The 10,869-nt window shown below is 36.3% G+C and overlaps 2 protein-coding genes across 2 annotated transcripts; both read right to left on the reverse strand.

The window, feature by feature from the left end:
• Positions 1 to 511: 511 nt before the first annotated feature.
• On the reverse strand, positions 512 to 2,400 carry LOC109166775 (protein FAR-RED IMPAIRED RESPONSE 1-like). Its single transcript, XM_019315664.1, has 4 exons — positions 2,237 to 2,400; positions 1,543 to 1,855; positions 1,031 to 1,258; positions 512 to 517 (listed from the first exon to the last, which is right to left on the reverse strand). Exons 1-4 carry the CDS (start codon positions 2,398 to 2,400, stop codon positions 512 to 514), a joined length of 711 nt encoding a protein of 236 aa, XP_019171209.1.
• Positions 2,401 to 7,556: 5,156 nt separating this feature from the next.
• On the reverse strand, positions 7,557 to 10,869 carry LOC109166744. Its single transcript, XM_019315638.1, has 4 exons — positions 9,860 to 10,869; positions 9,439 to 9,636; positions 8,663 to 8,754; positions 7,557 to 8,565 (listed from the first exon to the last, which is right to left on the reverse strand). The coding sequence occupies exons 1-4, from the start codon at positions 10,640 to 10,642 to the stop codon at positions 7,854 to 7,856; spliced, it is 1,785 nt and encodes a 594-aa protein (XP_019171183.1). The 5' UTR covers positions 10,643 to 10,869; the 3' UTR covers positions 7,557 to 7,853.

Consider the following 10,869-nt stretch of genomic DNA (forward strand, 5'->3'; position numbering starts at 1 on the left):
ATATAGAGATGGAGAATTATGAACATATAGCTTTGAAATTATGAATGTGAAGTTATAAATTTATGAACATATGGTTACGTAACTATGAATATGTAGTTAGGAGTATATAGTGCGAGAATTATGAACATATAAGTCCATAATTATGAATGTGTAGTTATACAATTATGAACATATAACTACGTAACTGTAAACATAAAGGTCAACAATTGGGAATGTATAGTTCGAGAATTATGAATATGTAGTTACAAAATTATGAATATATGGATACGTAATTATAAACATAATGTTCAACAATTCGGGAATGTGGAGTACGAGAATTATGAACATATAGATTTAAAATTATGAATTTGAAGTTACAAAATTATGAACATATTGTTCTGATATTTGTGAATATATAGTCCAATAATTTTTGGATATGGAGTTCGAAAATTATGAATATATATTCATACAATTATGAACATAGTGATATAAAATAATGAACATATCCTCCTATAATTGTCAACATGTATTTTTAAACCTGTTAGCATAAAGTACGAATATTATGAATATACAGGGCAAACTTGTGAATTTATATCTCAACAATTATGAATATATAGTTCAAAGCAAACAACTTGTATTAGCACACTCTCAATCTACAACTACATTGGCATCTAAACCCTTATTAACTTAATTAGCATGGTTGGCGTGGTGGTTTAGCATCTCATCTTTTAAGAATGAGGTTGGGGGTTCGATACCCTTGGGTAACCAAAAAAAAAAAAACCCCTTACTAAACTGAACAAATTCTTAACCTCCTTGCAAGATTGTACTTCTTTTCAATGACATCACATTTCGATCTCTAGCTTGAATGATTTTGTACCACACCAAACTCTTCAGTATGCACATACACATTGTACTTCTTTTCAATGACATCACATTTCAATCTCTAGCTTGAATGATTTTGTACCACACCAAACTCTTCAGTATGCACATACCCATTGTACTTCTTTTCAATGACATCACATTTCAATCTCTAGCTTGAATGATTTTGTACCACATCAAACTCTTCAGTATGCACATACCCAATCTCATCTTCAACATTTTTCTTTGCATCCTCAACAGCATAATCACAAAACTGTCTAGCTACGCTGTTCTCTTGACTAGAAACAATCAATCTTTGAAATTTCCTACTAATCTCAACAACCCAAATTGAAGGAGGAATACTAACATTATAAAACATAGAAACAATGTCCACATTTCTACCATCAACAACCTTTTTAGACTATCTTTTCAAGATATATTTATCATGGATACTAGAAACACAATGTACGTGAAGAATACATTGACAATGGTAGCATAGAATTCCCAACTCATTAATCAACTTGCAACTGCAAGAAATGTCCAAGTTGATTGGCTTAAAACTAACTTCATGCCTTATAATGTCTATATCTGGCCGCCACACGTGATATTTGTAGTGACAACCATCATTCAACACCATCTCTTGATGACAAGCATTGACTTTCATAAATTGTTCCTCAAACAAAAATATATCTCAATAGTATATACCTCTCTATCATATGAAAGAAGTTTCACATGCTCCATCATCATAGCAGGTACAATTTGAGCATACCGAAAATCTTCACTGTTTTCTTTACTTCTCCATTTAGAAATAACACTAACAAACGAGGAATAGAAATCACAAAGACCGGCAGTCTTAGATAGCCTTCTAGAAATCGAATGATTTGTAGTTTCACTCATTTGCGAAGATAAAATGCCCCCCGAAAAATAATCCTTGTTAAATGCTGGACACCACTTCTCCCTACAGTCATAAAGCTTTTCCAGCCAAGGATTCTTATGACACTTATAGCCAGTCACCATCCTGAAAATTATAAGACACATTCACTAATGTTTATGAAAAGAAAAAAACAAGATCACCAAATCTCTAACACATGTTCAGAACTCTAATGCTATATATTCATAATTACTATACTATAAATCCATAAATTGAATCCATATAATTCAGAAACAACAGTAAGCTCCAAAAAATCATTCTCTACTACATGTTCATAAACCTAATACTATATATTCAAAATTGATATATTGTATATCCACATAATGAATGAATAGAATACAATAAAAAACAGTGAGCTCCAAACTACATATTCTAACACATTTTCATAACCGTACTACTATATGTTCATAATTGCTATACTATAAATATACAAAATGATCGAGTAAAAACCACTAAATACTAACATACCTTGTCCAATAAATTTCAAACTCAGCTTCACCAATAATAAACATATCCAAGAAATCCTTATTATTCCTTAACGTCTTAATATGCTTCTTTGAATTCTCACCACTATGCCATATGCAAAGACGATGACGTGATGTTGGAAACACTTGAGAAATAGCAGCAGCCATAGCTACTGTGACACCTTGGAAAATTATCTTTTAAACGGAATTAATTATCTAATTAATTCTAAATTTGCCTTACAAATTTCCTTCCTAACTTCTTCATTAAAATAGTTGAAGGACCTAAATTGACTAGATTCCTTAGTCAATGGAAAAGACATTGTACTTTATGCTTTGTACCTAGCTTTTGATGTCTTCTTAACAATTTTGCGGACAAGCGAGACTTATTTTAGTCTTTTCCCAACTTTTAATTGACATCCAAGATATTTCCCTAGCACCACCACTCTTGTCTTTCCCACATTAGGCAAGAAATTAATTTATCTCTATCTTCTCTCTAAACCTTAGCTTCTTCCCCAAGCTAGACTAAAATCCACCCCCAATCTTGCAAGGAATCCACCAAGATTCAAACTTTCTTCCTCTACCACCTTAGGAGGGGTAAGTCCTAAGCTTTGTTAGGGTTGTTACTTAGTCTTTCCTCATCTTTATCTAAGTTTTGTTGTTTTGTTTAGGTTTTTGGTTGTGTTTGGAAAGATCTTGAAGAAGAAGACCTCCAAGAGGAAGAATAGGAGTTGGAGAAAGTGTTCTTAGGCTTAAAAGGTAACTCGTGTCCTAGAAAACCTATTTTATACTTGCTATTGATGATTTTTTTATGATTTCTTGATGTTCTTGATGTTCTTGATGTTCTTGATGTTATTGAGTGAATTTATGCATATTCTTGTGTTTATGCATGTTTAGAGCTTGTATTTAGGGTTCACAAATGCTATTCTATGAGCTATTTCATGTGTTCAAGTTCCCTTATTGTTGTATGTGAGATTTTGGGTGTTTTGGACTTGACCTTGGACTTCATTGCATTTTCCCCCGAAGGGGAATTATTCTCTGTTCAGGTGTACCAGCGGGTACATGGGCGGGTGTTGTGCCACCCGCCGGTCTACCCACTGGTACCGAGGTGTATTTTAGTGGGGGTACACGGGTGGTTGACCACCCATGGTACCACCCGCTGGTACACAGTGGTGGTATGGTGGGTGGTTGAACCCCCACCGTTCCGCTCACTGGAACGTGGTATGTTGGTTTCCGTTTTGTTGGACCCTTGTGCAATTGTGTGTCTCCTTTGATGTTTCGTACGTCTAGAACGATGTCCTAAGTATCCACGATAGGATTTATGAGTCTTGAATCATGTTTAAGGTCCAACTTTGTGATTCGTTGGATTAATGTGAAGTTTTTTATGTTCGTTTGAACCGTTATGTTTATCCTATTGACTTGCATGCTAGTTACGATGTTGTTGGTATAGTACGTGTTTGTTCATTTGTTCTCAATGAAGATTGGTAACTTGTGTTCACCAATCATTGTAATCTTTGAATTGAAGTCTAACGTTATTGTGCTATTATCTTAAATGTTCCTTTCATGTCTATTCTTGAAATCTTTCGATTGAATCTCGTGTTGTAAGCTTGTAGAAATGTTGTACTCTATTGATTATTCTTGATTGGACTATTGTTGAACCTCAAGAATCTATGTCGATGACTATGTGTTTATGATTGAAAGCTGGCGGTGATGAGCTTTGCTCAAATGAAAGGGGTTATATATATATATATATATATATATATATATATATATATATATATATATATATATATCACGATCATTATTAAAAAGCTGGCGGCAAGCAGGCGGGGAGCATAGTCTCCAAGAGGAATAAGGTTGGACTGGTTGTATAGGGTGGCCTGGAGCTACAGGTTGGAACTGAAATAAGGATGGAGCGGTGTAAAGGTTGGAACATGGAATAAGGTTGGAAACGGTCATTGATTGCGATCCTTGACTTTCATTGGCTTATGAGCATGTATTGATGTTATCTTTTGATTGATATTGATTACCGTATGTTGTTGATTATCATGTGTCCTTGTCATTTGTATTGATCTCTTTATTAAATCGTGTGATGGTCGGTTGATTGAGAGTGTTCTTTGATGAGTCCTATGAAATGTATATCTCCCGTTTTAAAGCTAGTGTTACTAAGATTTTATCTATGTATCCCATGTCTCAAATTGATTTTCTTATATCTATATTATAAGTACTCAATGCTTTGTAGTGGGTTACTTAGCATTATTCGCTAACGGGTGATACCCCTTATGTTTTACAGGTATAGAGTAGTTCAGTCTTGAGTGCGCTAGAAGAAGATGTTGTTTAGCGTAGCCTCCCTTTTGCTCTTAGCCTAGACATTGTGGCTTGTGTGCCTTTAACTTTAGACTTGCAGATTTTTATATTGGATTTTGGGTTTAAAGTACTTTGAATTTAGCATGTGCATCTAATAGTTTAGTTAGATGTAGCATAACATTCCCCGATTAACTATTTTAGCTTCCGCGGTTTTTACTACTTAATGTTTAGATTTATCTTTCTACCTAAGTTTTAATTGTCTTTGTTATTGCGTAAAATCGGGGGTGTTATAGCTGCACATTGATCTGTCATGATAGACTGTGGACACTTGCCATCCATAGATCTAAAAATTCTCTAAACAACCACACAAATGATTCTATCCTCTCATTCATCAAAAACCCATATCCAAACATTACGTTCATGCAATGATGATTCATCCCTACAAAAGGGCCACAAACATGTATTAACAAATCCCCAAACAACTCATAATCTCGTCTCATTTGACCATCCTTCAAAAAAAAAAAAAAAACTGCACAATCTTGCATCCGAATCAACTTCAAAATCAAGGAAAAAATCAGACTCCGTAGACTACCTCCTCCTAAATGTTTCAACTAAAGAGTTTGAATCAGTTTCATCCAATCGCTTCAATGTATAAGATGTCCGCGAATTATAAGCATCTCGATTGGTGAAACCAACTAATCTCGATTGGTGAAACCAACTAATGGAGATCCCCCTGATTGACGTTTCAAAAACCTAATGCCATCCACCAATGCAACCCCACTCTCTTTCAAACCTTGTAAATATGAAAGCTGATTATCTCCCACACTTCTACGTGAACGAAGTAGATAATTCTTGTTGAACACGCATAACTCATGATTGTGCACTTTCACGTGTTTTGTAACTGTCCACAACCCATCCTCGCCCACATCAAACTAAACAAATGCACCACACCATGTCCTTATGTTAATTTTTGAATAAGCCTTAACACCAGTGTTTGCCTTAGCCTTATAACCAGCCTTAGAACATCAAAACTTCTTCATTTGAATTGTGTTAGTAGATGCCTTGTAACGTTGATGACCCTTCCTCACACTAAAACCGACTCTATATGCATAATCGTTATACAACTCATAAGCTTTGTCACCATTACTTACTACAACACCATCCAAATCTTGATCAACTGCAAATACAAGATATAACCTCAAGTATAACAAATAATAACCATTCCATTAAAATATAATTCCTAAGTAGAGGGGGAATGGGGAATGCCGAATAAATCCAACCATGCTCTACAAAATGAATAACATTTTCCATGGAAAAAAAGTATAAAATCTAACAATGATGAACAATGTGAATATACAGTTCAACAATTATGAATGTATAGTTCAACTATTAGGAATATACAGTTCAACAATTATGAATATATACACAGAATCACGAATTCCATGATATCAACTAACAACACAGCACATAAAATGAAATCATATCCATAATCAACATGATTTGATAATTGAAGGTAAAAAAACAAGGAATAAACCTGGAATCGAAGAAGAGCCATCAATGTCTAACTCTGCTTGATCTGAACTTAATGAATCAACCACGAAATCTTCACTCACTGGAATATATAAACGTTGTGAATATTATTTCAACAATTCTGAATATATACCTAAAAAATTATGAACATATAACGTGCAATTTCTGGACATTTATTTTACAAGCCAAAACAGAGTACTAATAATCGGTGTGGATATATAGTTCATCAATTCTGAATATATAGTTCATTAATTCTGAATACACAGACGCAACGAACTGCCATAAGCGTAAACACATAAACACCTCAACTTGTAAATAATCTCCAATACAAAATCACCAAAATCACATACATTGTAAACAATCAATCTAAATAGCAAATTCTAAACACAAACATCAATAAATCATACTGCTAACATCAAATTAATCGCAAAAGATCTCAAAACCAGAAAATCGCAAAAGATCGAATGAGAAAAAATCGCAAAAATCAAATGCAAAAAATCTGCAATCATATGCAATCCATCAACTGCTGAATCTCTCTGATCTGTTGCCTCCTCCATCGAAGAATCAATATACGAAATCAGAACAACCTTGCGAATATGGAAAATTAAAATGCGATTGCGATTGTAGAGAGACTAAATTCCAAAGGCTAAACTGCCAAAATCCGCGAATGGAGTGTTTGAATGCAAAAGGAAACCACAAACGCCGTTAAAGGCATTCGAAAATAAATTTTTTTTTTTTTAAAAAATGGAAGGTGTCATGTTTAATCAAAACGACACCATTTTGCAACCGTGTGCATTATGGTTGCACAACATAATTTGCGGCCATTGACCAAACATAAGCCCTAAAACCAACAAGTAGACTATAAAAGGACCTAAACTTGGTCCGACCCCGTATTTTGTATGTATTCGTAGTAATTGTCGTATCTATTGGGCAAATTATACCATGAAAAATGTTACATCTAGTCTCAAATTAAATTTCCAACTCTTGGATCATGGTCCACAATGCCTCACATATATGTTAATTTCATACTCGGGTCCAAAATAACATACATTCATGCAATTAACATCAATTGTTATACGATGGACCAAGGTCCATCTTGCATTGTAGATCCTGGTCTAAAAATTATGTGTTTGCAGTTGATATATTTTGTAGATATAGTCAACAATTTATATGCCTGTAAATAAATTGACGGAACATAACATAACTACATACACATAAATTGTTAATCGTAAATACAAAATTTGTTAACTGCAGAATAACACACTATGTTATGTGTCTGAGTTAATAAATTATGTGTCTGAAGTTAAGATATTCTATAACTGTTTGTGTGTCTATAGTTAATATGTTATGTTCCTTTAATTTATTTACAGCACATAAACAGATTAACATACACATAATCTGAAAGTTATTTTGGATCAGATTCGATAATGCAAGGTATATCAGGTATAACAATTGTACTAATTGGAAAATACAAAGAACTGTTGAACGAATTAATAAGAAGTCCATTATATCTCATATACTAAGAGAAATAGTGAAATACTAATACACGTTACACCTTTGTTTTTCCAGTTTGCAGGCAAATTGCATAACCAGTTTAAGCTCTAAGAACTAAGAAATGTACAAGGAATAAGACACAGGAGCAATATCCTTAAGAGAGAAGACTCTAGTAAAAAGAATGTGGAATAAAAGACTTGGCATACAGAGACATCATAATCCAGGCACTCAAAACACAAAATAAACCACAAAGTTCACACAACCTAACTAACCAAAAGAATTATGGCTAAATCTCAAGGATTCTTCACCTTAATCCTTAACTTCCTAGCTATGTTTGCTGCTCGACTGTGCACCGGTCTTTTACTAGAGTCACACTGTTCCACCTCTACCCAGTTTATAACTTTGAGTAAAAGTGACTGAGGAACTTTGGGTTTTTTCATGCCTTTTTCAAGTGCTTTCTCTAGAAACTCCATGAACCAGTTCCCAGCTTCATCTTCAATCTGCTGCCCCAATTTGATTGTATTGGATAAGCCACTAATAGAAGCCCCCCCGGGTTTCTTGTTCTCGTCGTTCTCAACACTCGAATCAGCTTGCTGCAACAATTTTCCAAATGGAGTTGAGGTGCCCTTCCTCTCTAATGTTGCAGATTTTTGGTTTGATCTGAGATGTTTTCCCAGAACTGATGATTTCTGGTCACTTCTTTCTGGGAAGGATGCAATTGATTTGTAAAGTGCAGCCCTTCTCTTTGAGTCTGAGTTTCTCCTTTCTTCGGTTGTCATTTCGTGCAGAACCGAGGGGGGTTGGTGGTTGTTTTCATGGTCTTTTTCTCCTCCTCCTTTTGGTTCAATGTTTGGATTTTGAGCCATTTCAGAGGCTGCAATTGCTGCCTGAATCGATACCATCTCCGCTTTTGCTTGCACTAATTGTTCATAGAATTCAAGGAACTGATCAAATGAGGCTGCTGGGGCTTCTGCTTTTGCTGCTCTGCTCAAGTTTGAAAACATCCTAAAAACAACACTAACAAAAGACCATTAGCAACAGATAGTTTCTTTTCTTTCTGTGTCTGAAACTGAAACAAACTATGTGGAGAAATTTTTCATACTTCAGGGACCGAACTAAGTTTTCTGTGGCTGATGCATCCCTTAGTGCTTGAAGAGCAACCTTCTGCGCCTTTTCGCGCTGCTGTACAGCTTCCTGGTACACACAATGGCAAATTGTTATGATCTCACAGCCTTAACTGCACACTCTTTTGCGTTTACCACTACGCCAATAGCTATATATACATAATAGCAAACACGCAACTTTATTTCTATATAAACTGACACGTTTTCAAGAGGCATGGTGCTGGACTTGACCTTTCATGCCTCTATCCTATCCAACCATCCCCTAGCACGTAGTACTGGTATGATCAAGCACCTGCCAACCTTAACTGCACAATTTTTCGCGCTTACAACTACGCCAAAAACTATGTAGATAGTAGCAACGGGGCAACTTTATTTCTTTATACAACACATTTTCAAGAGGCATGGTGCTAGACTTGACCCCTTCAGGCCTCCGTTCAACCATCCCTAGTCACATGGTGCTGGAATTGTTATGATCAAGCACCTGCCAGCCTAATTGTTTTTCGCGCTTATCACTACGCCAAAAGCTATATATAGCTAGTAGACGCAACTTTATTTCTTTATACCGACAAATTTTTGAAAAGCATGGTTCTGAACTTGACGATTCAAGTCTCCATCCAACCATTCTCTAATCATGTAGTACTGGACTTGGCCCTTCACCGGCCTCGGCACAACATGAATTTAGTTTTATCATACTACTACTGTAATAAAATTCAACAGAACAAAATCAACAGCAGAAGAGGAAATAGAAGTGCACCTTCCCCAACATGCTTAGCTTTCCAGGCAGATTCATGGGCAGGCTACCATTGTCCAGGGGTGAATCAAGACACTGAGGTTGCAATACAGTACAAGTTTTTGGACATGGAAGGGGGTTCTGTGAATCTGCACAAGTATTGGGAGAAGCTGCCATCTTTGAATTCCTTGAATTTGGAGGTGGAGAGCAACTTTTCTTTTCCTACATTTACAAAAAAAAAAAAAAAAAAAAAAAAAAAGAACAATTGTAACCATTTGTTGAATATATTATTTAGACTATAGACCAAATGAACCAAAACTATACACAAAAAATTTAGACAGAAACTAGATAATGCAGAAACACAGAACAGAAACTGCTATGATGATATTCTGCTTAAAGCATTATACACACTATGAACTTAGGCATAGAGTAAAAATGTACCTACAGATGAGGGTAAAGGGCTTTTGATGATTCTTGATCCGCCGCCACGATTGCCTAAACTTCTGCTCCTGGGAAATTTCAGCATGGTGGGAGTGGCACAACTCTTCCTCACCAAAGCAGGACTACTTTCCACTTTCGCCTCGACGAATTTAGACAGCAACGCGCCACCAACAGAAGATCTCAGGCCACTTTCATCCTTCCCCCCTGCTCTTCCCCGAATAACCACTGGAGACATTGGAACATTGCCACCATGTTTCACAGAACAAGATGGGTCCTTTACAGGTGTGCATTGATCAAAATCAAGAGGCACTGGCTTCCTAACCAGTGGAGAAGTCCCAATTTGGCCTGTCCCCCAAGACCCCCTTCTTGGGGCTGAGAAATTTGGGTTGGGTTTTTGCTCATTTTTCTCTCCCTTTTCCCTCAACCCCATCAAGGGCTCTGGAGTTCCCACCAATGGGTGCCTCCCCGGCAATGGCTTAGCGCCTCTCACCACAGGAACAGGCGATCCCTGCTCCAATCTGTCCACATAAATGAACTGCCCAAGCTGCATTTTGTTGCTAAGAACAAGATCATCTTGCTCAAATGGCAGACTAACATATATGGAGTGTGAAGAATCTGAAACCTTTATGTAGAAACCATGCTTTGGCCATAGCTCGTTGTCATCAAGCTCCGCCGGAACAATGTCTGTCACCTGCAAGAGAGAACTCCTGTGCTCGCTCGTTGGTTTAACCCCGGAATTCAACCCGTCCAGTAGCTTCAACAAAACCCCCGGAGCTAGCGTCGCCATGGCCGCTAAAACCGAATTTCAAATTTTCAATTCGGATTATTGACTCAAATCGGATGGAATCTTATCTGGGCCTCCGAGTTTTCAAGAAACCAAGAATGGGTCTTGGAGAACAACACCAAAAACCTTGATTTTTGATCAATTACGAAATGAATCGCATCATGTAAAGATTTGAGTGAATTTGAATGGCGTTGGTGATAAGGAGGAGTTTTGTTTGATCAACGGTCAGA

Source organism: Ipomoea nil, unplaced genomic scaffold (genome assembly GCF_001879475.1).
Source record: "Ipomoea nil cultivar Tokyo-kokei standard unplaced genomic scaffold, Asagao_1.1 scaffold3105, whole genome shotgun sequence".
Classification (NCBI taxonomy): Eukaryota; Viridiplantae; Streptophyta; class Magnoliopsida; order Solanales; family Convolvulaceae; genus Ipomoea; species Ipomoea nil.